Source organism: Odontesthes bonariensis, chromosome 1 (assembly GCF_027942865.1).
Source record: "Odontesthes bonariensis isolate fOdoBon6 chromosome 1, fOdoBon6.hap1, whole genome shotgun sequence".
Classification (NCBI taxonomy): domain Eukaryota; kingdom Metazoa; phylum Chordata; class Actinopteri; order Atheriniformes; family Atherinopsidae; genus Odontesthes; species Odontesthes bonariensis.
The window spans coordinates 29,636,881-29,663,395 of record NC_134506.1 but is presented as its reverse complement, the minus strand read 5'-3'; the positions used below and the strand labels follow the sequence as shown (position 1 = coordinate 29,663,395).

At 41.1% G+C, this 26,515-nt stretch overlaps 3 protein-coding genes across 5 annotated transcripts; 2 read left to right on the top strand and 1 right to left on the bottom strand.

Moving 5' to 3' along the window:
• Window positions 1-1,636: 1,636 nt before the first annotated feature.
• On the top strand, window positions 1,637-12,956 carry LOC142378736 (E3 ubiquitin-protein ligase AMFR-like). 2 transcript variants are annotated; one of them, XM_075463589.1, is made up of 14 exons: window positions 1,638-1,822; window positions 2,332-2,638; window positions 2,729-2,821; window positions 2,933-3,097; window positions 6,998-7,150; window positions 7,429-7,469; window positions 7,990-8,122; window positions 8,225-8,358; window positions 8,504-8,614; window positions 8,904-9,100; window positions 9,191-9,294; window positions 10,129-10,263; window positions 10,390-10,577; window positions 10,909-12,956. In XM_075463589.1, exons 2-14 carry the CDS (start codon window positions 2,384-2,386, stop codon window positions 11,063-11,065), a joined length of 1,866 nt encoding a protein of 621 aa, XP_075319704.1. In that variant the 5' UTR covers window positions 1,638-1,822; window positions 2,332-2,383; the 3' UTR covers window positions 11,066-12,956. The 2 variants fall into 2 exon arrangements, with proteins under 2 accessions (XP_075319695.1, XP_075319704.1); XM_075463580.1 differs by having other exon boundaries at window positions 1,637-1,822; window positions 8,904-9,294.
• Window positions 12,957-13,938: 982 nt separating this feature from the next.
• gnpnat1 (glucosamine-phosphate N-acetyltransferase 1) lies at window positions 13,939-17,568 on the top strand. 2 transcript variants are annotated; one of them, XM_075463559.1, is made up of 7 exons: window positions 13,939-14,101; window positions 14,939-15,102; window positions 15,285-15,347; window positions 15,803-15,930; window positions 16,198-16,259; window positions 16,421-16,645; window positions 16,804-17,568. In XM_075463559.1, the coding sequence occupies exons 2-6, from the start codon at window positions 14,949-14,951 to the stop codon at window positions 16,566-16,568; spliced, it is 555 nt and encodes a 184-aa protein (XP_075319674.1). In that variant the 5' UTR covers window positions 13,939-14,101; window positions 14,939-14,948; the 3' UTR covers window positions 16,569-16,645; window positions 16,804-17,568. The 2 variants fall into 2 exon arrangements, with proteins under 2 accessions (XP_075319674.1, XP_075319683.1); XM_075463568.1 differs by lacking the exon at window positions 13,939-14,101 and having other exon boundaries at window positions 14,117-15,102.
• Window positions 17,569-18,355: 787 nt separating this feature from the next.
• Window positions 18,356-24,654, bottom strand: styx (serine/threonine/tyrosine interacting protein). Its single transcript, XM_075463546.1, has 11 exons — window positions 24,431-24,654; window positions 24,067-24,099; window positions 23,672-23,725; window positions 23,465-23,562; window positions 23,317-23,377; window positions 23,181-23,217; window positions 23,051-23,090; window positions 21,532-21,582; window positions 21,250-21,322; window positions 19,442-19,535; window positions 18,356-18,927 (listed from the first exon to the last, which is right to left on the bottom strand). Exons 1-11 carry the CDS (start codon window positions 24,488-24,490, stop codon window positions 18,854-18,856), a joined length of 675 nt encoding a protein of 224 aa, XP_075319661.1. The 5' UTR covers window positions 24,491-24,654; the 3' UTR covers window positions 18,356-18,853.
• Window positions 24,655-26,515: the final 1,861 nt, after the last annotated feature.

Below are 26,515 nucleotides of genomic sequence, written 5' to 3'. Positions count from 1 at the left end.
TTCCTCGTAATTTCACTTATTATCAGCCAGGTCCACGCTGGTGATTTGTCACTGTCTGCACACTGATCAGCTGTGCATGAGATCAGGAGTCACGGCACATGCTTCAACATTCAGTTTTGTTTTAACTCCTTTTTGTTCCTTTTTTTTTTTAAACATGCCTGTTGTTACTGACCTGGTGTTTATGTTTAATTCTGAATTACATTTGAACTGAAACAGGTTCTGAAACAGTGTCTTCTACTGGGAGTTTAGGTGGTGCTCACAGGATGCAGTCAGTTCAAACTAAACCACGGTTGCAGCTCAATGATGTTTCTGGAGACATAGCATTTAAATGATTATGTGACTTGATCCAGACAATACAGGTTTAAACCCATCCTAAGCTTAAACCTCATCTAGGCAGACAAGACAAGAACCAGCAAGAGAGTGCATTTAAAATGCACACCAACTCGGCCAAATATGCTGGTTTAGGTAGCATTCAGATCCTCTGCTTAGCTGAAAGTACTAAGATCCCACTATAAAAGTACTCTGCTACAAACAAACGTCCTGCATTTAAAAGATTACATTTACACACAAATATGCTAGTATAATCAGGAAAATGTACTTAAACTCTGTCTGTGTAGATTGTCAGTCATCTTGGCCAGGCTACAGTAGTACTAACTGCTTGAAAGGAAGGCAACAAAGATCTCTAGCTTTTTGCAATTATTTCATCTATCATCTAGTTCTAACTGCTGGGGAGTTCCAGGTATTTTATCTCTCACTGGGTCATTGACACCTGGAGAATTGTTGAGGTTAAATGTATATTACTAACTCACCCCGCTGTCTTAGCCATCATAATTTATTGTTGTCACACAAATCACGCTGCAAATGGTACATCCTATGGGGCTGATAGATGCTGACAAAGACTATTAACTCTGTTTAAACTGCAAACCAGTTATTGAAAAACAGGGTTGTCCCTTATATGTAGGTTGACTGGTGAGTCCTGACCTTTTCTTTGTTGAGCCACACACTCTTGTAGCAGATGTTATTTTTTTTCTATTTTGGTGCATTCCTCACGTTACTAGACTGCAAATGCAACATGCTTATGTCAAGAATCTTTACCCTTAGGATGAACCAGTTTCTGAAAAAAAAGCATTCTTCGGTTTGAAGTGCGCTTGTTTGGAGAAAATCGTTCTTAGTATCGCAGATGCTTTGTTGCACTTCCATTTATTCTCCGTTAGAGGAGGCGGTGTTTTCCAGATGTATTTGCTTAAATTTATCAGTTATTTTTTTATTTAACTGATTACCAAACATTTACGTTTTTCAAGTGTTTTGTGTGCATTGACAAAGACAGGACACCAATAAAATAAGTGCCTCGGTTTATTCTGACATTTCTTGAGAAACAGCTTAAATCATTAAGGTTAAATAATTGCTCATTCTTTCTGTGGTTATTTCTTAAATAAATAAATAAATAAATAAATAAATAAATAAATAAATAAATAATAAATAAATGATAAGCGTCATTCTCGCCAAAGTTCTCGCTCAGAAAATAACCCGAATATGATTATGGTATCCGAAAGTAAACGAACGTATTATCCTAAAAATCAATTAGTATTAAAAATGAGCTGGTAGAGATAGTTTCCGTTACTAAAACTTTAAGAAGCCATGATGACGTCGTTTCGATGCGCAAAGAAGAAAGCCTCCGTTCAGCTTCAGCCAGCTGCCTGTTCGGTGAAATAAACATGACGATGTTGTCGACTGCTCTGCTCTGTCTACAGAAGCGTTAAAATTGACCTAACGCAGAATATACCACTCTGGATATTGTGTATAGCTGAATCTTTCACAAACTGTAAGTGACAGCTTAATATAGGCTTGGTGTTTGCTAAGAGCGCCTAGCTACGTAGCTAATGCTAGCTAACAAGTAAGCTAGTGTTAGGTAACATTAGCCAGGTAAATAACTAACGTTACAGCCTCAAAACCCAGTAATCAACAGTGGCTCTACGATGGTTTTGGTCAACGGCATTGTTGATTTGTGTGGTCGCTCAGGCACTTTTTCACCGTCTTTTGTGAAGTGACGCTTATATTAAAATTCACTTTTTTACGAGAGTGTTTAGTCCGATCTGCCTAGGCGGAGTTCGCACTTGCATGATAGCAAACTTCAGCTAATCCGTTCGTTTAACATTTTCTTGATGATTTCATTCACGTATCCCACCCGACAATATCACAGGCTTCTATAATCAGACAACTCGCCTCCACGACGTAGCAATTTCATGTTAGCACTGCTGTGTTTATGTAATGCTTATGTTTAACTTTATTAGAGTTTGGCTAACGTTAGCTAATTCACTTTTGCCTTCACAGGCTGTCGACTGACACTATTTTCACGAGTTGAGAAGTGGACTGTACAACGGCAATGCCTCTTCTGTTTTTGGAGAGGTTTCCATGGCCCAGCCTACAGACCTACACAGCACTGAGTGTGGCTTTGCTGGCTGGCAGCATCTTCAGTGCCTATACTACTGTTACTGACCCGGGGTTTGGGGCCTTGGACACGGAGGACGCGCCTACTCCCTCTGAAGTGGATCTTGAACATTTAAACAATGCTATCAGTAACTCAGAATTGGCAACAACTGTCCTGTGGTATCTTGTCACTGACAGTCTCTTTGTATGGGTGAGTCACATATTCTTTAGATATTAAGGATTTAAGGATATGTTATTCTTGCAAAAACTAATGGCCACTTTATCCTCTGCACTCTTGCAGGTGTTAGTCAACACATTCTGCTGTTCTTTGATGTTAATTGCTAAAATGATTCAGTATGTGGTGTTTGGCCCACTTAGAGTCAGTGAGAAGCAGGTAAGGTATTTTTTTTTCCTTTGGAGTTATTCACATTTTTCCTCCCCAAGCAAGAACCAAGCAGTTTAACTGACCAGCTACTTTATTTTTTTTTTTCATCTATTATTTTAGCACCTCAAGGATAAATTCTGGAACTTCATCTTTTACAAGTTTATTTTCATCTTTGGAGTGTTGAATGTGCAAACAGTGGAGGAGGTGGTCATGTGGTGTTTGTGGTTTTCCGCCCTGGTCTTTCTCCATCTCATGGTTCAACTCTGCAAAGATCGTTTCGAATATGTAAGTATGTTTAACTGTACCATCCTTTTTCACTTCCGCTGGTTTGGAATAAAGCCATTGTGTTGTGTATAACCTGCTAAATATTTTTCTTTAATTCATTATTAGGTCATTTTATCCATTTTTGTGGTGTCGGAGGTCAAAGCTCCTCTAAATGCCTCTAAGCTGGATCCATTATGTTAAAGGCTACTGTCGACCTTTGAATATCAGTAGATAAGTCGCTATAGAGCGACAGTACCAAGTTATTTGGACACTTTTGTGGTATAGAAAGATGTACATGTTACTTCCTGTAAGTCTGAGACAGTGTATGATGTTTTTATCATCGATGCACCTTGTGAATGTGGTGGAACTTTGAGATCCTTTTGGGATCATTGGAGTAAGCCGTTTAGCTTTAATCTATGATCAGGATTAAGAGCTTATTCAACAAAGTGTACATTTACTCCAATTTATGCTTTATTCATCCTTTTTGAGATGTTGTACGGTTTGCATTGGCTGTTTATACTGGCAAAGGGATCAATTGGTATGAAGAACCAGAACCGCCCATATGTTTTTATGTTTTGTGTGCTGCAGGACGTTGAAGTGAGAATATTTGAATGATTTAGTATGTACCAGCTGTAAAAGCAACCCTGGCTATGTTATAAGTAGACTTTAAATGCGACTGATTGAAACCTGTTTTTACAGATGACATCGTTATTTTTTTTCATAGGTATAAACCCACAAAACTGCCGTGTTACTCATGAAGACTGAGTAAATGCATGTTAGTGATAAAAAGCCATCTATTTGTTTTATTTAACAGCCTTTTAAAAAGTTGTTCCAAAAGTACCCCTTAAGTCTTGTCTTGGGTGTAACTGTTCTCATTTCAGCTTCAGATCTATTAATAGTTCCTTATACTGGCATGTTTGACTTCTGATACTGTTTCAGTCATTACACGGACGTACCCCAGTATCAGATTGTGCTCCTCATGTTGGGGAAAACAAAATATCAAATTTAATTGCTTTCTTGCGAGCAGTGACATTTTAAAGAAAAAAAGAAAAATTGCATTCACTTAATGTTACAGCTATGATGTAATGCTGACTTGCATCATATTGCAGGGGATCATTCTCCTTCTGAGAATATCTTGTGCTGCACATGCCTGGGTTGGTATGCATAGCTCACTGTTCTGGTGTCTGCCTCTCAACTTTGTATGTAGACCTGCTTTTATTCAGCCTCTTTTCAGGCTGTTGTGTTCACCCAGCTGTTTCCCTTGTTTCGGTAGCTTTGGGGGGGGGATCACACATTCAGGTTAAACGGCTAAAGATGAAGGTTTAGCATGTTGTCAGTGAGGTGGGAAAAGCTTGTGGCACACAACTGCTGACACCTGTGAACTGTCTTGAAATTCAGGTGTTGAAATTTTTGTCATTATATTCTTTATCATTTGATAATGCTAAAAGTACAGTCTGATGTCATTATTATTTTTCTTCTTTGCCGGTAAACGTTGCAGATGTTAAGAGGTAGTATATGCGGTGTTTATTGATCCACATATCACAGCACTATGTTTTACAATGTTTTAGCCTCGATGATGGAGTCGGGCCCTCTCTTTTCTGCACCCCTGTTCATGGGGAGTGGCATTATGAAAAAACATTCACACACCGAAGAGAGAAACTCGCATGAACCTGAATAACAGGAAGAAAAACCGCAGCATTTTTTGACGCAGGCCGTCAGTTACCTGAAATGAGTGCAAGTAAATCACATTAGATTTTTTTGTGGTCTTTACTTAATTTCTTTTTTCCTGCCACCAGGAAAATGTCAGGAAAAGAACTGTGTGACCTACAGTACTCTGCAAAAGTCCTGAGCCACCTCGTATGTTGGTAGATATTCCCAGGAAAAGGGAAATAGATGCTACAATTTATTGAAACATGCACCGGCATAGATTGAAATGCAATATATAGGCAGAAACAGACTTTGTACAATTCTAACGAGCTTGTGAATATATGGTGTGAGCGCCTTTATTCTTTAAGACAGTGTGAACCCTCTTAGACCAACTTTCTTTTCATCTCTTTAAGTAGTCTTCAGGAATAGTTCTCCAGGCTTCTTGAAGGACATCCCAAAGCTCTTCTTTGGATGTCGGCTGCCTTTTGTTACTTTTTCTGTCAAAATGTTCCCACACTGCTTCAATAATGTTGAGGTCCGGGCTCTGGGGAGGATTTATCCCTCCACAAGACCTGTTGCCTCAGATTTTCAGTCCAGTTCTTGTGTCATTTGGCATAGCTCAGCCTTTTCTCCCTGTTTCCCTTCTTAAAAAATGGCATCTTGACAGCCACCCTTCCATGGAGACCATCTCTGAGGCTTCAGTGAACAGTAGATGGATCAAGTTAGGACCCAGATGCATCTCTCAGGTCCTTTGTCAGGCCTTTGCTGGATTCTTTTTTCCTAATTTCTCAAGGACATCCCTTTCAGATATTGTTTACATGCTGTAGACATTTTTTAATCTTCTTATGTCCTCCATTTTGACCAGTTTCCTCAAATTATTTGTACAGCACAACACGCTGAGATATGCCAAATTTTCAACAAATAGCTCTTTAGGAATCAATGTTCATGAAAAAGACAAATTTTCTGACTGTCAAACTGTGTTATCGTTTGCATTTTTTTTAAAAGATGTGTTAGATTCGGTTCTTTTAGTTGGGAGCTCAAGAACGGACCGGAGTAATTCAAGTGAAAATGAAGTGTTTATTTGATGGCAACAAGTGAAGCATCTCAGCGCTGGTCTCGGTATGACAGAACTCTCGCAGGAATCCGTCAGATCGAGCCACGATTTCCGGGTATCATTTGCATTTATAGCCTCATAGGTTGGACTCACGCTCGACCGAGTATGATTGGACATGAGTAGGTTCAACATGCTTCTTCATATTCTCTGGATCAGCCCAAAACAATGTGTGTGTGTGTGTGAATCTGCCCTTGCTTTCCCAATTGTTTTGTCTTTCTACTCCTGGCTCACTTTAGGTCATAATGGAAAAGTACTGAGACTTATTTCATTCATAATGTCTAAGAACAAAGCCAATTTTTACAGCTGCAACTAAAGAAACGGGAACAAATGATGTGTCTTAGCAACAGCCCGCTGGTAACAAAGGGCCTAAAGTAATTTAAAATGTGTCCTTCGTTAAGTTGTCTGTTATATGTAGACGCAACCCTGGTTCATCCCTTTTTTTTCTTCTTTTTTTTTCTAAAGGTTTAAGTGGTTCGTGGGTCAGTGTTGAGTGGCCTAACAAATAAATAAACATATTCCTTTGATAATGGGCAGGAACAAGGATTGGACTAAAAATAAGTGGAGAAAAAAAGCAAAACATTTCCTGAAAAAGAAAATTTGAAAGACCATCAGAAAGCCTGGAGAACTATTCCTCAAGACCACTTTAAGAGATTTAATGAAAGCCTAGTTCCTTGGGAGGAAAATATATAAAAAACAAAACTGAGGGGTGGCTCAAGACTTTAGCTCAGTGATATGTGTCATATTTGTTTGATCCACATTTTTCAACTCCAGCAGATGTCACCTGCGTGCTGTCTTCATCATTTTACTGCAGAAGGAATAACAAAAGAAAACCCAAAACAGATGTAATCTTCTTTAGGATCATGGTAGGATTTTCATCCAGAGTAAAATTCAGGTTGTCTGAATGATGAACGGGTGGACTACACTGAATAACGTATTAAAGAGCACAGAGAGTCGTGCAAAACGAGCCCTGGAGAGAGACACCAGTTTACTTTGCATATATGGATATCATTCTCCCACTGAACTTTTAAGTAGCATAATGAAAGCAGCTACAGCTGTCCGTCTGTGCATCCTCAGAAGAGTACAACATGATACTAATGTGTCTAAGGACATAACTAAAGAGGTTCTGTATATTAAGCACCTGCATTTTTTTCCCCCTCCAGCTCTCTTTCTCCCCCTCAACTCCTATGAACAGCCATGTGAGAGTGCTTTGTCTGCTGGTCTCGCTGCTCCTGGACTGCTGTGGCCTGGCAGTGGTCTGCGGCCTGTTAGGAGCTTCCCATGGAATGCACACCCTCTCCTTTATGGCAGCAGAGGTGAGAATCCTCAGGCACAACTGCATCGTAAACAACGGAGGCCTGCTGCGAGGTCGCAAAAAGAAATCCAGTCCCCACGACAACATCTCCATGTGATGGTCGTACTCTACTGAGTTGATAGAAAAATGACCGTGAGCAAGCTAATGTAGTGGATCCTGGATTCTTTCTTTCAGTTTGAAGTTTTAACAGCCCAAACTGTAATTGTTTGTTTAGCAGTGTGAAGAGGGAATGGGGGGGGGGAAAGGCATCATTTTGACTTCTTTTTTTTTCTTTGTCAGTGTTTGTTGGTGACTGTACGGACTGGGCATGTCATCATGCGGTAAGTCTGTTTAAAGCTGTCTCTCACACACACACACACACACACACACACACACACACACACACACACTGCAGTGGTATTGGTGATGCAGCCTGTGTAGATTTAGAATAAGGCTAATCTTAGCAACACTATTTGTTTTCCCCCTGGTTTCATTAGCTTTAGTGTGGGAGGCCTCCCTGTACCACAGAGGGTTTTCGGTCATATACGACTACTCTTAACCGGCCATGCTGGTCAGACACAGTAACTGTTCTGTTTAGTTTAACAATAGACACTGCAATGTTGAAGCTTGTTTTGAATTCAAGTGTTTGTGTAAATAAGATTTTTTGGAACTTCTGAACATATTTCGCCTTCATTTCACTTGTTACTTGGAACATTGCTATGTTATCCAACTAATGGCAATCTTGCCGTGCTGCATATTTATTGCACAGTTGTTCCATGCAGGAATTTGTCTCAAATGCTCATTTCCAGCCACCATACTGTTAACTGGTATTTCATGAAAGAGGTGTGTCCATCTCATTAGGTACTCCATCCACCTGTGGGATTTGAACCATCCAGGAACTTGGGAGAGTAAGGGCACATATGTCTACTACACAGACTTCATAATGGAGTTGGCTATGCTCTTCCTTGATCTCATGCACCATATCCATATGCTGGTAAGATATAGTGAGAATGGAGGCTTCTGAACCTTCAGTCTGCCTTCGTGTCTCTGCCTCCTCCAGTAACCTTTTACTCTCTGTCCACATTTCTCTCGTTAGCTTTTCGGCAACATCTGGCTGTCCATGGCAAGCTTGGTTATCTTCATGCAGCTGCGATATCTTTTCCACGAGGTCCAGCGGCGCGTCCGCCGGCACAAGAACTACCTGCGCGTTATCAACAACATGGAGGCCAGGTGACAACATTTTTTGATTTAATTGCTTTTGTGCTTCTGGTTTTCTTTTTTAATACAGTTACTTTTTTGTTCTAATGTAGACTTTATGTCTCATTTCTCATCGCGTGTTCTATTGATATTTGTGTACACGGTGAATTTTGTCAAGATTTGCCGTTGCCACTGCAGAGGAGTTGGCAACCAATGACGATGACTGTGCCATCTGCTGGGACGCGATGCTGACGGCACGCAAACTACCCTGTGGTCATCTCTTCCACAAGTAAAGAGACAGTTGCTTCTATGTATTATAGTGCCCATACTGGAATTATTTTATGATTGACCTGTGACTATAATCTATATATGTATTTATTTGGAAATTTTGGTTTAAACTTTAGTTTTCAGCTTTTTTGATACAGTGGTATATTTTTTTTAATATATTTCTGCTGCCACTAAGTTTGTTTGCTGAACGTATTCGGATGTTTGCTACAGAAGATGAATGTCGGGCTCACTGTATATACGGAGCGACCACGAAACATTTATGACTTTTATCTGGACGTGTGACTTTCCAGCTCCTGTTTGCGCTCATGGCTCGAGCAGGACACATCGTGTCCCACATGTCGGACATCCCTGAACATTACAGGTGAAGGGAGTCAGGTGAGAAGCCAGCCGCAGGGCGGCGGTTTGGAAGACAACATCGGTCCAGTCGGAGCTGTTCCAGACGCACGGCCACACATCAACCAACACAACCACTTCTTTCACTTTGACGGTAAGCCTGTCATACACAAATCCAACGATGAGGTGCTGAGTGACTCAGCGCTGGTGGATTGTGTGGTAAACCCATGTGTTCTTCTTTCAGGATCTCGCATTGCCAGCTGGCTTCCCAGTTTCTCAGTGGAAGTAATGCATACTACCAACATTTTGGGCATCGCTCAAGCAAACAACTCTCAGCTTACAGCCATGGTGTGTGCATGTTCAAGCTCTGACAGAATTCTAGTTTTTGTCTATTTGTCTCTTTCTTGTTAATATGGTAGTTGTTGACACGCGAGCCCAGCTAACCGCTGCTCAGAACAGGGACACCAGAAAAGTAGTTTTTATTTGATCATATAAACAACTCAGGTCTTAAAATGTCATAGCCAACACTGTATTGTGGATTTTAAACTTTGTCACATTTGCATCAGTTATTTCTTATTCCAATACATTTTCTTAACTGAAGAAGTTCTGTGTATATGAGGTCATATATTTTGAAAAAAAAAAAAAGACTACTACATTAATTATGAAGCAAATGTCTCATTTAAGTTACTTTATATACAAACAGTCAAGCCAGGACAGACATAAATGGTGCAGTTTGGCTGGTCCATCAGAAAGATGCAACCCCAAGACAGCAAAAGTAGTTACACTGATAATTGCTGACAGTTCTTTGATACTGCTCAGGGTGGCATTCAAGTCTCACTTTGTACTCATACAGATTTTTCTTGGTCAAATTTGAAAGCTCAAATAAAAATGTTTGCCTTATCTTCTTGCAATGATTTGGAGGCGCTGCTGACAAGCTACCTGGTTTTGATCGTCATCAACCATCAGCATCACTGTAACCCTGGCTTAATATATTTCTATACGTTTTGGCTTTTTTAACAATAACTTTGACTTCTGCTTAGCAGTTTTGTCTGTACACTAAGGCTTGAATGCTTATCATCATTACTTGGGTCACAAGATTAACTTTGACTGACTATTTTTTCCAATTCTGTTTTTTCTAATTCCTGTCCTTATTACTCTTTTGATGTGCCCTCTTGTCAACAGGCCCATCAGATTCAGGAGATGTTTCCTCAGGTACCCTCCTACCTGGTAATGCAGGACCTGCAGCTGACCCGCTCTGTGGAAGTCACCACAGATAACATTCTGGAGGGACGCATCCAGGTGCCCTTCCCTACACAGGTCAGTCAATTAGGGGTCAAGTCTCAACAAAGCTTATTTTGTTGGCTTATTTCTCCAACGTGTCTCTTAAGTGCTCACTTTTTTTTTTTTTATGGCGTGACAAACGGGTTTATGTTCCTCGTTTAGGCTATAGAGCGTGCCGCTATACAGGTGAGCCCTGCAACAGATGAGGCAGGTCCCAGTGGAACAGCTGAACAGAATCCTATGGAGTCGGACAACATGGAGGTCAGAGGCGGTCGCTTCTCCAAGTCAGCCGAGGAGAGGCAGAAGATGCTGAAGCAGAGGAAAGAAGAGCTGCTCCAGCAAGCACGCAGGTTGGAAATCTACAAAATTGTGTTTTCAACTTAATAGGAAGTGGTGTGGAAATAAATGCTATGTTCAAAGAGCAAAAAAATTCAAAGAAAGTTTAAATCAAATTATTTTTCTCACCACAAACTCAGTTATACAAATTGTGTAAATACAATTTGACTTGTGAAACGAGGTCAAATAAAGTCAAATACGCATATTTGGCAAGTTTTAAGTTGTTGCTCTTGCGTACTGTACGTGTTCGCTAATGGCAGGACCTGATTTTCTGCTCTCCTCTACGTCTTTGACTTTTCTGCTTCCGTAATTATAATCCTTTTTTTGCTCTCTGCCTGCCTGCAGGAGATTTCTGACCAAGAGTCCAGAGGACCAGGAGGAGGATTTGCCCACACTGGAGGAGGACTCTGTCCCTGTATTGGACTCGACTATGCTAAGACGTAGAACCATGGCGGCAGCTGCAGAAAGACGCATGCAAAACCAACAAGATCCTGCGCCCTGATCTGCTGATTGGCTTTAGCAGGAGAGTGTGCCATGCCATCATCCCAAGAGGCAGTGACAGAGTTACTTCAACCTTCCCCCATTTGGTGTTGTTAATGGTCATCACCTTCTCAAAACTTAAATTAAAAAGCATTGCAAACATGGCCTGTGGACTATTTTGGGCTGTCTAAAGAAAGTTGAGACTATTAAAGTGGCCTAAGCATCACCGAATCCACTCTGAGTATTAGGAGCTTAATTTAAATTAACGGTTACAACCTGAGACGGGCACGGCTGCATTGTGCTCTGTTCGTGTGTCGCGCGTTGCAACCACTAGCTTCAGTAGACGGCATCTGTCATGATTTGGACTTGCTGTCAAAAATGAGCATGCTTTGCAGAAGCATTACAAGAAACTATTGCAAGGCTATTAGAGGAAAACAATTTTTATGAGGATAGATTAAGCTTCTACACGAGTCTTTGTTTCCTTTTCTATTAGATGTTTTGTCACTTGTTTTGCTCATGGCATACAGCTTCCGTAATCCAGGTGAAGAAACTCATCTGATGTATGTGTCATGAGTTTCAACTGTGAATTAGGTTGCATCATGTTTTCGTTTCTTACCTCGGTGTAAGAGAATGTCACTTTAGTATTGGTCAGCCTTTCTGTCAACTATGAATGTTTATATAAAAAATAATGCTGCAAACAAAGTGTTTCTGACCCACATGGGCTGTTCTGTATTTAGTGTGTAATACCATCCACCGCAAACAGTTTGCATTTTGTTATTTAACAAGAGGGGGAAGTTCCTATGTAAATCTTTTCTTCACTACCCCCCCCCACCGCATCTTAAAAATCACTTAAAAATTACACTCAGCTGATAAGTTGTGAAACCCCCCCCCTCCCTTTTTTTTTTCTCCTTCTGTTGAATGTGTGGGGTCTCAGTCATCGTAGTAAGGTATGTAGAATAACTAAGTCTGCAGCAGTTGGACTTTGCTGTATGTATTTTTAGGGTGTTTTGCCACTTCGGGGCTCTTCATCAGTTTTATGGGTGAAGCTCCTGCGCTTCCACTGGAAATGGTGAAACCTCTTGCATCTGTATCAAAAGAAGACCTTACGGCAAATCCAGTTGGCTTTGACTTAGTGCTTCTTTATATTTTTATATGACTGAGAATCTGTATGAAGAAATTTTAGGGTGTTTAGTTTGGGCGGCTTTGGTCTGTTCACACTGGGAAGTGCTTACTGAAAACAAAATCGTAACAGCAGCGAGAAACATAATCCTCTGCTCGAAGACCTTATCAAGGTTACGTACATCACTGGACCACATGACATTTTGGACAGGATTGTCCTATTTTACTGATTCTCTTAACTGATTGAGACATATCAGTGGGTGATAGTGGAGGGTTTATTAAAGCTCTGGATTTCTGTCATTACATAGCAAAGGGCAAGTTTGGTGAGGGATGCATGAATTGTTGACGATCAAATTATTTGTTTCCTTCCTTCATTTAATCCCAAAGATCAGCCCACAAAGTTGTGATCTTGTTTGTGTGTTCTTTTTATAGCTCAAACTCTGTATGCGGGAATGGTGTCGGATAATATAGGATTTAGGTTTTAAAGTTTGACAAAAATGTTTTTTTTTTTTTTTTAAATAACTGGAAGGCTTTTTTTTCCCTTTTTTTTTCCACTTTCAGTTTACTAATTTGCTTAGCAACTTAAAAAAAACGCAACATATTTTGCTATTCTTGGGTTACCTTTCACAACCATTACTTATTTCATCAAAACTTTTTACGGACTGAGCTTTCCTGTATTTTGTGCCTAAATGAAGGATGGTCCAGTCAAGGATAATTTCTGTAAATCTAGATTTTGTAAAATATGTTAATAAGAAAAAAATCAATAAACAGAGCTTCTACAGCTTTTTAACAAACCACTATGTGTTTTGTTTTCATTGATAGTATTTTATTGCCCCCACTCCTTCTCTTGAGAGGAATACACCTCTTGGACTTCGCTTTGCAAACCAAATTAGCTGCAGTTTAGCATATGTAGAGACTACTTTTCTTTTTTTAAACGACTCACAAGCCAACCAAAACAATAGTGACGGTACGTGGGACCTTTTAGTGACAAAATATGTTCAGTTGCCAGCAGCTTAAAACCTTTCTCTCATAGTGGGACAATAAGGCAGCATGACTGCAGCTTCAGCTCGTTGTCTTTTTTTTTTTTTTTTTTTTTTACATTACACATGAAACATTTCAATATTATACGCCAGGGGATAAAAGAGGTCACAATAAAATATTTAAGTGTTCACAGATATTAATAGTCTTAATCGCTTTCTTGTTGTTTGAGAATTTATTGGAGGTCATGTACTGCCTGAGCTCACAGAGAACGGCAAGAAAATGTTTTTTTTTTTTATGAATTTACATTTATGGATATGAAATTTTGCCATTAAAATGATGAGGTTGATAATAAAAGTTATGTTGGCTTTTTCTTAGGTTTTGTTAAAGTCAGGGAGCCCAAACAATACACTCCTCCAAGATAAATTAAACTCCTTATCAATATTGTTAGCGATAAAGTTACAGATATCACTCCACAGTCTTTGGATAATAGGGCGGTGCCAAAATAAATGGGTAACAGTTTCAGTATGTATAGAAAAGAAAGTACATTTCACATTAATGTCTTTTTTTTAATCTTTTCACAATATGATAATGTGATGGATACAATCTTTGAATTAACTTAAATGAAACTCAGCTCGTTGTCGATTCATATTCAATCACTTCCGTTTACATAAGTTTGAGACCGAGGACCAGAGTGGTGTAAAAAGTATTACTCTATAGCTCTGCCGAGGACGAGTTCGTGACGTCATTGGGCTGCGCCAGTAACCTGAGCATCCGGACTGCCACGTCATACAAAGGCTCCTATCAGTCGGAAGCAACAACTGAAAACACCCACGGTGTTCAGCGTAATGATGTAGCTCGCCCCCATTCAAAACTATCTGAACTGTCTGGTTATCAGTTATCGTCATCCCTGTCTGGGAAATCAGCTGGAGCCACTTTTTGCTGTGCGGGGTTTTTGCTGGTAAGTAATTTCTAAATCGATAACTGCCCAGTTAGGTCCCCCAGGCACTCGCACTGTATTATCGTACTGTACCAGCTTGGCTAGTGAGCGAAAAATGTCCTAATGTCATGGAAAGCTCGAGCGTTTTTTGTTTCTTTTTACCAAGTACATATCTGGTTATGATAGTCAACACACGTTGCTCTGATATGTTAGTGGTTAACGTGAACATGAGCAGTTTGGTCAAATCTACGCTACTGCAGTGAACTTTTGGCAATGAGTTAAACGGTTGACACGAATATGATGAATCCGCTGATCGGGGAGGGATGGGACAAAAGTGTGAAATTGTGTTTTGCTGCCATGGAAACCAACATTTAGGACGCGTTAAAGCCACCCACAGCGTCCAACATGCTGGCCTTGCTCTACAAGAAGGGTTGTGCGGGATGTGCCCCTCTCTTATAACATCCTGGACTGACTCAGGGTGTCCTGGAAGAAAAAGGTCATGAATGAAAGCAGAAAGCTGGCACGTCATACTGTATGGTGAGAGGAGAATGTGTCCAGTTTCTCTGTGTGGGTGTGTCCATAAACAGTTTCTCCGAGCCGGTTTGCCAACTACTAGTGGCCCTAAAACCTTTTACCAAGTGCACTTTTATTTGTCGGTTCAAAGTTCTTTGTGACTCTGAGCAAACGTGCTTCCTGTCCAGGCTGACTTTATTAACACGTATATGTGTCTGAGATTTTAAAAAGAAATAAGTGTAATTGTTTAGCTTCTTTTTTTTTTTTTTTACATTTACTTTACTTTCTGTGTGTCCGGGGACTGGCCTGTCTGTCTGGGTGTGTATGTGCGTGTTTCCCATCAAGAGATTGTGGAATGCTGCTGGACGAGACTCCGCTTTTTGAGCCTTCTCTGCTCCAGGATTTAGACTGTAGTAGCGACAATGTCACTTTCTCTCCCCTGATCTCACCATCCAGACCAGGAGAAGGCCTGGTGCTCAGGCCGCTGTGCATGGCAGATTTTAAAAGAGGTGAGACTTGATGTCATATTCCAGAGCTGTATTAGCAAAAAAACACTTTTTTTTTTTTTTCTTTTTTTTTTACACGATAGATGGTAGTTGTTTCATTAAAAAAAAAAAAAATTGCAACTTACGACAACTAAACATGAATGCAGAATAAAATCTTGTCATTCTGTTTTTTTCTTGAATTTCAGGATTCTTCAAAGTTTTATCCGAACTCACTCAGACTGGGGATGTCACAGAAGAGCAATTTGCAAGTAAGCCACGCTTAATGCTCCCTTTAAATAAGAAAATAGTACACTTTTTATTTTCTTCATATTTGCCATGTGCTGTGTTTAATCTCAATATGTGCCTAAGTTTTTATATCTGTGGATCTTGCCACAGCTGCCCAAACTGTCGTAGCCTGACTTTGAGGTGTGCTGACGTAAATGAGGTGTAAAAACAAAAAATCTAATAGGAATGCAATCTGATACCTGCAATCGTGATAATGACAGGGAAACGTTCTATCAGGCCCAGGTGAACTCAGACAAAACTATACAGAGGAACAAAACTCAGAAATAACATGCAGTTAAGTCACAGAGGAGGGAGCATTAGTCGACCCTGGAGGTTGGGTTCGGTCATCCTGGGAAACTACGACACGACAGACCGCAGCGCGGGATCCGTCATACGATAGGACCTTTTCAAAACGTGTCATGTTTTCTGTTTCCCTCAGAGAAGTTTGAGCACATGAAGGCGACAGGAGACTACTATGTTGTCGTGGTGGAGGATACAAATCTAGGGCAGATCGTTGCCACTGCCACACTGATCATCGAACACAAATTCATCCACTCCTGTGCTAAGGTATATGACACTCAATTAGAGGTTTGTTATTTAACAATGGGTGCAACTATGCAACTTTACATTTCACCATAAAAACCGATCCCATTAATAACTCACTCATTAACGTAATGATTATTAGAAGGTTGATAATTATTAACCCAGTTTGCAGCAGTAAATTAAAGCTGCATATACGTCTTTTGCTTTAAAAACCTAGGCAAGTAGTTTGCAATGTAGACAGAAGTATTGACTTAAGTTTAAAATGGACCTGCTGTTTCATTTTGTTTGTAGAGGGGCCGGGTGGAGGAGGTAGTTGTCAGTGATGAGTGCAGAGGGAAGCAGCTGGGGAAACTGTGAGTAGACCTGTGTCAGCCTGACATTGTTTTATCTACTAATCGTCCAGCAAGTCCCAGGAGACATAAAAATCACTCCTGAGAGACGTATTTAAGAAAAATTGTTGTGATTTCCGCTTGTTCCTTTATTAACACCCCCCCCTCTTTCCATCTCCCAACAGGTTAGTTTCAACACTCACTCTTCTCAGCAAAAAACTTAATTGCTATAAAATCACTCTGGAATGTGCACCGAAAAATGTGGCTTTCTACCAAAAGTTTGGCTACGGCGCCTCAGACGAGGCCTACATGCAGCGCAGATTCTTCGACTGAGGCAGCTTTTAACCCCAGGTTTTTTGGGCATGGACCATTTCTACATCTGCAAACATCGGCACTTAACAACGAGCATCGTAAGCATCGGGGGGGGGGGGGGGGGGGGGGGGGGTGTAAAACTCGAAGATGTTTGCTGCTGTGACACAGTCGAAACCTTTGAGTAAACATGTTTGTTCAGTGACGCTCAGTTTGACGTAAGAATCCACACCTTTGGTAACTGTGGCTACCTCACCAGGGTGGACTCCTGCTATCATCTCCCCGTCATCGTCATCATCCATCTTAAGACCGACGCCCCTGTTACTGTAATGTCTTATTTTGCTACCTTGCAAATATGTCACTGCTGTCTGCAAACATAGACAAAAACAGACTGTGTGACTGCAACACTACTGTAAGTAAATGAAAAAGGGTACGAAATCTAGTTATATTACCAAATACACAATAGATAATAATCTAGAGCAGGCAACTGCTTTTTAAAATCAATACAAATCAAGTGCGCTGGAAGAATTCAACAAAGAAAGTAACACTTTTTTTTTTTTTTTTTCTCTTTAATTGCTTTTAGAAACTCTCTGGAGAATTTGGGCTTTTTATTTGGGTTTTTACTTTTCTAATCTGTCTGCTCAGTACAAAGTGCTCTCTTTGTCTTTCTCGGTTTTATGTTGCTGGAAAACTTGAAGGAAGTCCTGAGTGCTACCAGACAGGAATGATTATAACAAAGGCTGCTTGGACCTTTTCAGTTAACTAAAAAAAGTAATCTTTTTTTTTTTTTTTTTCTTAAAGGTAGCAGTTAGATTTATTTAAGGCTTATAAAGTTTTGTATTTGGTCAACTGCTGGAATTAGAAAATCCAAACATTTTGTAACGGGAAATTTTTGTAAATTAATTTCTTATTTAAGCCTTTGTAGTTTTGTTTTTACAATTAAGCTTTTCATGGAGAGCGAGGAATCATATTTAATGTAACTTATTTCCAAAAGTTAATCTAATAAAACACTCTATGATCTACAGTTTCTCGTTGTTTGACTGAAAATGTGCCTAAAATCAAGTGTTTTGACTAAGAAGTAGCTAGAAATAAGATTCTCATTTGTACTCTGTTGTGTAAGTGAGAAGCCTAACGATAAACTTAACATCCTGATGAATGGAACTTTTTTTTTAATGAAAAAAGAGGAAGTTTGTGTACGTGTGGCCAACCTGCCCTGAAGGAAGCAACATGACTTCTGCAACGCTGAAGCTTATAGAAGAACCAACTAAATCTACCAGTTCCAAAGTATACTCGTTTTCAAATCTAATTCACTCATATTTCATCAACACACTGGATAGTGTAGTAGTAAGATTGCCACCTTTCATGTAGGTGACCTGGGTTCAAATCTGCTGCATGAAAGGTACTACTGTCCGGTAGGGGTCCTTAGGCAAGTCCTTACCCTACCAGTCTAAGTCGCTTTGGATAAAAGCGCCTGCCAAATGCATAAACATAAAGATTCGATTCCAGTGAACCAATGGGAACACCACTCAGTGAATGTTAAATACAAACTCTTATAAAATCTATACTATTTACGGTGGCTTTCACGAGACCATAAGGCAGCAGTCTCCCTGATGAATTGTATCCCCACACCACTTTTCATTATATATTTTCCATCAACAACTTGTACAATTTTGCGTAGGTCCATTATATTAAAACAAACAAACAAAAACATTCAAATTACAGGTTGGAACAAAAAAAATAAATAAATATGAAAATGAGCATAAAATTTAGGAATGCAACATGACATGAATGATTAAGACAGCTGAACGGTCCTCAGGACTTATCTTTATTAAGCAGAGTTGTTATTTTTTTCCATTTCTGACTGCCCCACATTAAGCCTGATGTTAGTTCATGATCCCATTACTCCCAAAATAAAGGCTATCAATCTTCTTGATGTCTTCACCTGGGCGACGTTCTGGCTACGTTCCCTTTTGCCAACGTCCGTCCCCCTTTCCGGTCATCTACACTAATTCAAGTATTGAAAGTGCATTATTGCAATACTGTCCCGCTGCAATAGCAAAATGCTTTAAATACTATAAAATGGCAAAAAAATGTCCCATCAGTGCATACAGCGCAAGGAAAAACAAAAAAAAGAAAGGAAAGAGTTATCAAATTTGCCCTATGTCCATCAGTACTTCATGTCTCAGACATGAGTGGTCGCCCTCCCGCTCGTGTCCTCCCCCGTTAGAAAAAGTTCAGATATTTACATTTTTAATCCCATTAAAAATGTAAAAAGAGTGCACTTTGCCACGCAGATTAATCAGCAAAGCTCATCCATTCTGTGCTGCTGTGACCTGCATTGCTCCAAAGTCTTCATCTTCCTCCAAGCTGCGCTTGCGGCTCCCTGCGAACGAAATATGGAGGTTTTTAAAGAAAAACAAACAAAAAAAAGAATATACATCAAAATCCACTCTTGAAATCCTGACTTGAAAACAGGTTCACACTTAATCTACCTTAAGAATGAAAAGGAGTTTTCACTGGTGTGAAATTTCTGGAAACAGCATTTCAAACTCTTGAATATGAATGACAAAGGTACTCTCAGAGCACTAAAAACTACGGAGTCTGCGCTCGGTTTAGTCATCAAAGGGAAGTTACGAGCGAGCTTGAAAGCGTCAGAATATGACTGGAAATAATTAATTACAAAAAGTGTGACTGAAAAGCGACAAAAATTCAGTGCCAAAGTGGCGTGATGCCAGACAACTCTGTTCTGAATGGTCCTGGAGACATCAACACATCGTGTCGGGTTTTCCTCTCACATTCCTACTGAGAAACAACCTTGAGCAAAAAATATTTCACCTGCACTGGACCAACACTACAAAGACAGGAGGGGACAGGTATGAATGCATCGTTGTACAAACCTGGCATTCCAGCCTGCAGAGAGAACGACCTGCCCAGCTGCATCGGCGACATCATCTTAATGGTCAATTTGGCAAGATAAATTGCTTCATATTCCTGGGGAAACAAAGTACATCCCCGCCCAGACAAACCTCATTATGTCGACCACAGCATGACATCACTGTCTGATCATTTGGCTCACCAGTTCGCATGGGGCCGAGCTTTTGGTTTTTTGGGTCATTCCCCACTTTGAACAAGTGGGGATTTCCAAGCCCCACCTGCCCCTGTCACCCCGACAAAAATATTGACAAATTACATTTCAACTTTATCGAACTAACACCAAGTAACGTCATATTTTATATAACAATAACATCACATAACACAAAGTTCAAAACGAGAAAATAAAAGTGCAGTTGTGCCATCATCACTTGAATCAAAAACAAAAAGACTACGGTGAAACTACAGTAGTGTTTCATTTGCAATCTGTGCAAAAAACAAAAACAACTAAAATGTATCCCTGCATTAGTGGCTGCAATGAGCCTGTTTTGCACTGCACAACTTCTCAAAATGTGGTTGCAGGCTTGAAACTGCCACTCAAGTCATGCTCAATGTTGAGCTGAGATCTGTGTTTTGTTTTCAGAGATGCCACAGCTGAAAAGCATGTGGTTGCATTGCGCGATTCTGTACGCAACTTTGTATGAGGCCATTTGTGCTCGACTGTTAACCGACGCAGCCTTTACCCTGCGTTGCTCCTGCTGTCGATATTCTGCCAGTTTTCTTTTAAAGATATCCAGTGGCTTGTTTACATGTGTTGTCTCCTTAATTTGTTCGGCCTCATGCTGCCTGCTGCTAACGGCTTCAGACACAGAACACACATCGGTCTCTCCACTGCAACCGGGAATCCTAGACCAAGATCGCTTTCATCATATTTTCTTTTGGGTTGGGTTTTTGGTTGACTTGGCCCCTCTGGCTTGTGTGTTTGTGATGGTGCTGGCTCTTTTGTGGTACGAGTCACAAATTTATCCATGTTGCTCACAGTTACGCTACCTGCTACCTTGCTGTCCATCTGCAATTAACAACCCGACGTCAATCATTGTTTTTGCACTTTAGTTCCAGGTGACATTTTTCTCCCCGGTCACCCAATGCTCTCTCATAATTTTAGCTATTCATTAATACTTTGTTTGTGTGTGTGGGTGTTTTGTTATCTTTATTGTCAATAAAGAAAAGCATTTAAGATGGGCATAAATTTGAAAATTTCCTCCCGTTTGTCGCGCCCCACTTGCCATGTCTCCGTTCCCCCCTAGAAGCACTGGTCTACAGAGATATTCCACAGCAGTAAATGACTCGGTCCGCACTAAACGAATAAATCATCTCTGTGACCACGCTCGTCCCGTGGCTGACACGACACAAAAGACTCGCCGTTAACAAGGACTGTGGTTTTCTAAAGCCGTTTCTTTTCCAGACATTTCCCACCGGGGCCGCGCGAGGGAACACAAACGAAGGCAAAATAACGCCTGGACTTTTTTTCTTTTCTTCCCACAGTCGAAAACAGCCAGCTCTGAGATTAAAAACTGCACAGTATGACAGAGTGAAATCTTGTGTAAATGCAATAGCCAATTTCTGGAAAAAAACTTTTTGCCAGATGAGTATACGTGCTGGTGACGGTTGCCGCCTTATAATACTCCAGAGTATTCCCAGTTGCGAGAAAACGCGACAAGGACGTTGAGAATTTGTAGAATGCTGTCACGCAGTGTTGCTTCCGCAGTGCTGAAGCATCACAGGTCAAGCGTTTAGTAACCCTAAGCACATCTTTTCTAAAGCCACATCGTACCTGTAGTTGATGAACGAAGCCGACGTTGGGGTTGATGCAAAACCTCCTCTCCTGGACATGGCTAAATGCATCCCTGCACACAGTTGCAAACACAGCCTCTGAAACTACTGATGAGCCACAGCAAAACACAACATTGGCTTTGCATTGCCCATAAAGTAGAGACGTGCCGTCTGCTGCAGCGGGGCAGTCCCACAGTGGTGAAGGAAAATGGAACACGCATCAAAGAATGAACTCGTCATGCATTAATCATTTCAGATGAAAAAGAGAACATGAACTATTCACCTGTATTTCATCCCAAATGTTTCCATAAGATATGCAATCACTAAGGCAGCGCTGAAAGAACAAAAGAATTAGACACAGCAGAGAGCCAGGTGACAGAGGAGCACATCAACGTTGGATTCTGTTTGCAGTTTGTCTAACGTCATCGTGGTCACGTGAGCAGACCAGAAGCTTCATCATTTGACCGGCACAGAAATGGGCGTTTGAGAAATTTACAAAGCATGAAAAGAAGTCCCTGTTAAAGGTGTGAGAAACTAGAGGCAGTTAGGTGGAACTCTCAGTCTCTGCCAATCAGATCATCTTTTCATGCAAGTGCTTAGTCCAATAAGAACGTCATCATCAACGTCTTAAAGGGATAGTTCGCCTCTTTTGACATGAAGCTGTATGACATCCCATATTAGTAATATCATTTATGAACATTGACTTACCCCCTGCTGCGTCCTGTGAGCCGAGTTCCAGCTGAGTTTTGGCGTTGACGAAGGTCCGGCTAGTTGGCTGGGGTCCCGAAAATAAAGCGTTTTGCTTCTCAAAACAATATGCGTTCAAAAGAGTAATACATTTGCATCTCAAAATCGTTCTCCAGGAAAAAGTCAGACCTCACAATCGCTTGGCGCTATTTCTCTCTCCCTTGGTATCACTATGTGCTGTGTAAACTGTGCAGACCGAAGTGCAGACCGAGCAGTAAACACCGTAACAGGTGCGGCTATCGCTAGGTGGCTGAACGCATTGATATGAAGGGAGGCAAAAATAGCGCCAAGCGATGTGAGGTCTGACTTTTTCTGGCTAACGATTTTGTGATGCAAATGTATTACTCTTTTGAACGCATATTGTTTTGAGAAGCAAAACGCTTTATTTTCGCGACCCCAGCCAACTAGCCGGACTAGCTTCGTGGACGCCAAAACGAAGCTGGAACTCAGCTCACAGGACGCAGCAGGGCGTAAGTCAATGTTCATAAATGATATTGCTAATATGGGATGTCATACAGCTTCATGTCAAAAGAGGCGAACTATCCCTTTAATGGTCGAAATAATCCAATAAACCCAGAGTAGAAGGCTTCAAAAACTCTGCCCCGATACGAAATCAAGCACCATTGCCCTTTCCAGACCCCCCTTTCCAGAAACCCCCCCACCCCCGACTCATTCATGCAGTTTGTTAAATACATATTACACATTTACATGTAATCAGTAAAAACAGAAATAGCTTAAATTCATCCCTGTAGACACAGCGAGTAAGTTCATCCACGAATGCACCCACACCAACAGAGTTCAACCTCACTCTTCTGCTCTTAGGGAGGTCTCGCACTAAATAGTCTCTCAGTAGCCACTCTTAGGATTAAGCTCTCAAACAGTACCTTTACGCCCCATTTAGGAAGGAGCCCCTGAGGGTAAAAATAAACAGGCTCAGGGTCTCATTAACACAGAATTTCTAAAGCATCCTGCATCCTTGGTTTTAACTTTGGTGGCTCGAGAAGGAAGTCATAATCTGAAATGCTGCAACATCAAAAACCCCAAACAGGACTCACCTTCTCGATATCCCTGCATTTCCATGAACCAGTACCTTTCCTAAAGGAGCGAGACGAGAAACTGGCGATTAGGTCCTCAGCATTAGTAGGATCGACAAAGCAGACAAATGGAGACTGCATGCATCCTTACCCTCTGTTGCTAAGCAGCTATCAATAAATTCTTTAGTCTGTAAGGAGATGAAATGTAGGGTATCAAGTTTAATGACGCCACACACACAATGTCAACACAGAAAAAAAACAAAAAACAACTTGATTTTGTAACTTACCATAGGAAAAAAGCGGATTATATTTTCCACTGGATTGTCAGCAATGTCTAACACAAGATATCTGCAAGACAGAACAGCCTACATAAGACTTACAGCTTTTCAAACATACCCCCCCACAGAAACCCGATCACATGAGATGCATCCTTACCTAAATGTATGAGGAAAGTTGGGTTTGATGAAATTGGCTTCGATGTCTTGGCGGACACACACAACATGCGTTATGCCGCGTCTCTCAAGCATTGGCAGCTAGATAAAGTGAAAGAAGACAAATGAGCCCTAAACGTGTTGCAGGGTGGGTTTCTTTTAGCTGCGTCTCTATGGTCAAGCACCAGTGGACGGCTCCTGTCAGAATTACCTTGCTTTTCATTGCAGCAGAGTAGGGACCTAAAAACAGCCCTGGTAAAATTTCCTGAAGAGAAAGATACAGCAGCAAATCACCATTAAAAGCCCAGTCGGCATTTCATCATCACCCACAGAGGCTTTCCAAATTCAACCTCATCTGTTTGGCTTGACGGAGATCTACAAGGGTACCAATTCATCCTAAAAATGAGGCCTTCAAACACTCGATTACATGATCATCTCCCATATAGAATAAAGATTTGTCTGTTTATACTAATTCAAGAGTCGCGGTTTTCATCAAACAACTGAAAAGCACCGTTTCGTCAACTTAAGCTTTGTCATGCAGTGAGGCAAAACTATGAGCATGAGTTCAAACAATTATGCTTCCAACTACAGACTCGTCTTACATACCTGCATTTCTCGTCTCATTGGATAAGCCCAATCCTGGAATAAGAGAATTTCAACGGGGTTAGAGACTGAGGGCAATACTGTTGTGTCTGTGGAGAAGCGAATACAAGTTTACTTTGTGTGCATACGTGGCTAATGCTAGGAGGCTTTCTCGGTCCGGCTCAGTAAAGAGAAACACGAGTCGTGGCTCATCTAAAGACGTATTAAACGTTTCGCGTGTCATTATAAGTGTGTTATGCCCACACCATTTCACACCGAGTGCCCCCGCTGAGTGCGTGTTTTCGCTGCCGGACAATACGGCAGCAGAGGAGGTTAGCTCCACTTAGCCGGCCAGGGTGGACATGTCGGTAGGCAGTGCTGCTCTCACCAGAAGCTCCTCCTTGGTCACGGGCAGAGACGGAAACTGGAGTTTGTTTTCTTCGTCCATTCTTCTGTCTGTTCGGGCACCACCGGCGCGGCTTCACGCGCGGTCACGATACTTTTTCACGGTGGGGTTAGCTGAACAATCTGTGCGATTTGTTTTGAAGCTCCACATGCATGTCCGCCATGCTGTCCCCTGACATGTGTGTCACGTGACCTCGCTGCCAACGGTAAATAGGAGTGAGGAGGGAAGAGGAGCGCGATGGCGGCGTCTCGCGGCCACAGCAGTCAACACAACCGATGAAAGAGGGGTGTATGGAAGTTTTTCTGTGCCATCGGAGTTTGAATACGAATTTGTAATATCGAATTTTTACAGCATCAAAAATCAGACTGAATTTGAAAAACCAACAGTGGAAAAAAAAAATTCAACTTCAAAAAATTCAGTGGAAAAAGAACCCGACTCAACATCCGGGTAAACAGGGAAAAGCAATCGATCCCTGTCTTAATTCATCAGATCAGCTCAATAGATATTGAGTAATATCTATTACTCAATTTTATTCACACAAATGGCAAATAAAGTAAACTCACTCACCGAAGCACCATCAACCGCGTTGGTGGACATGGCTGATCTGTCCAATGGACCGTAACTTGATTGGCTGCCGTTAGAATAATTGAGACAGAGATCGATTGCTTCTCCCTGTTTACCCGGATGTTAACGGTGCGTTCACACCAGAGGCGGTCGGGCGACTTGATTACATACAAAGTCAATGCAAAGACGCGATTAGACGCGGATTCGAGCCGGTGGCGCGATGAGGCGTGGTGGGGCGCCGTGGTGAGGAGCGGTGATGCGGTGGCCGCCGCGCGAGTGAAAATATTTGATTTGCGCGAGTTCAAAAAATCCAACTTTGGCGAAATATTCGCGCCAGACAGCCTATCAGCGTTGAGATTCTGGACGACAGTGACGTGGAGACAGATTGACAGGCGCTCCGCAGCTGAAATGGAGTCGTGTCTGTGACATGCAGATTGGACTGCAGATGGAAATTGGCTTCTAAGCTACAATCTGGTGCAGGTCATCTATTTACTTTGTAATTAATGTACTTTGCACATGGTCCCTGACTAAATAAAAAAAATAAATAAATCACCGCCTTCTCCACGAGTTCTGTCTGGCTGGGTCCTGGTGGGCCTGGGGTGCCGCTGGAGGCGGCCGTCATCCAGACAGAACTCGTGGAGAAGGCGGTGATTTTTCCACTGAATTTTTTGAAGTTGAATTTTTTTCCATTGAATTTTTTCCATTGAATTCAAATTCAAAGTCTGATTTTGATGCTGTAAAAATTCGATATTATAAATTCGCATTCAAACTCTGATGGCACAGAAAAACTTCCATAGAGGGGCGTATGGAAAATGTTTGATGCGGAAACAAAATCATGGGTTCAAACATATAGTCCCAAATGACCCCTTTTATTATCTTCAAAGCCATTTTCCTTGACTTCCTTGGCATAATAATCAGGTTAAGGAAATGTGGCGTCTGCTTTAGTTTGTTTAGTTTTTTCCTGTTTCCTAAACAAGTTTCCCTTTGTTGGCGGACTCAAGTCACTTATAGATTTTGTTAAGAAAAATAATAATTAATGTAACATAATTTCTACTTTAATACCTGGCCAGGTTATCCCATTAGACATGCAGACGTTGGGCTTTTTTTTTTTGTTGCCACTAACAAACTATAGTCTTAGCATGGCTTGGTGAAAACACACCAGTGAATATCTGTCTCTTCTTCTCAGTGTTTAATGAACCATTGTCACCTATTGCAGTTTATTTAGTAAACAGCTTATTTATTAATTTATTTTCTAGCCAATTGAGCATGTTGAATCTGGTTTGGGACTGTCAGTGAGAGAGATTACTCTGATGGGCTTTAAAAAAAAAACAAAAAAACAACAACTACTGTCTCTGAATAGTTTATATGAATCTAACATTAAAGCTGCAGTCGGCTAGCCTAGTAAGCCAGACCCGTGCAGCAAATAGCTGCACAGGGTGCACAGCCCCGGAGCAAATTCCATTTGCGGCCGCTAGGGGTGTCTAGATTTCTAGGCTAGCAGTC

Bases quoted from the DNA above. Each gene is read 5' to 3' on its own strand.
- LOC142378736 (XM_075463580.1), top strand. From the start codon at position 2,384: ATGCCTCTTCTGTTTTTGGAGAGGTTTCCATGGCCCAGCCTACAGACC. The intron at 2,639-2,728 runs GTGAGTCACATA...GCACTCTTGCAG, and splicing joins CTGACAGTCTCTTTGTATGG to GTGTTAGTCAACACATTCTG. The intron at 9,295-10,128 runs GTGTGTGCATGT...TCTTGTCAACAG, and splicing joins ACTCTCAGCTTACAGCCATG to GCCCATCAGATTCAGGAGAT.
- gnpnat1 (XM_075463559.1), top strand. From the start codon at position 14,949: ATGCTGCTGGACGAGACTCCGCTTTTTGAGCCTTCTCTGCTCCAGGAT. The intron at 15,931-16,197 runs GTATATGACACT...TTTTGTTTGTAG, and splicing joins TCATCCACTCCTGTGCTAAG to AGGGGCCGGGTGGAGGAGGT. The intron at 16,260-16,420 runs GTGAGTAGACCT...ATCTCCCAACAG, and splicing joins GGGAAGCAGCTGGGGAAACT to GTTAGTTTCAACACTCACTC.
- styx (XM_075463546.1), bottom strand. From the start codon at position 24,490: ATGGACGAAGAAAACAAACTCCAGTTTCCGTCTCTGCCCGTGACCAAG. The intron at 21,583-23,050 runs GTGAGTCCTGTT...TTGTTCTTTCAG, and splicing joins AATGCAGGGATATCGAGAAG to CGCTGCCTTAGTGATTGCAT. The intron at 19,536-21,249 runs GTACGATGTGGC...TTGTTTCCCCAG, and splicing joins GCTTCGTTCATCAACTACAG to GAATATGAAGCAATTTATCT.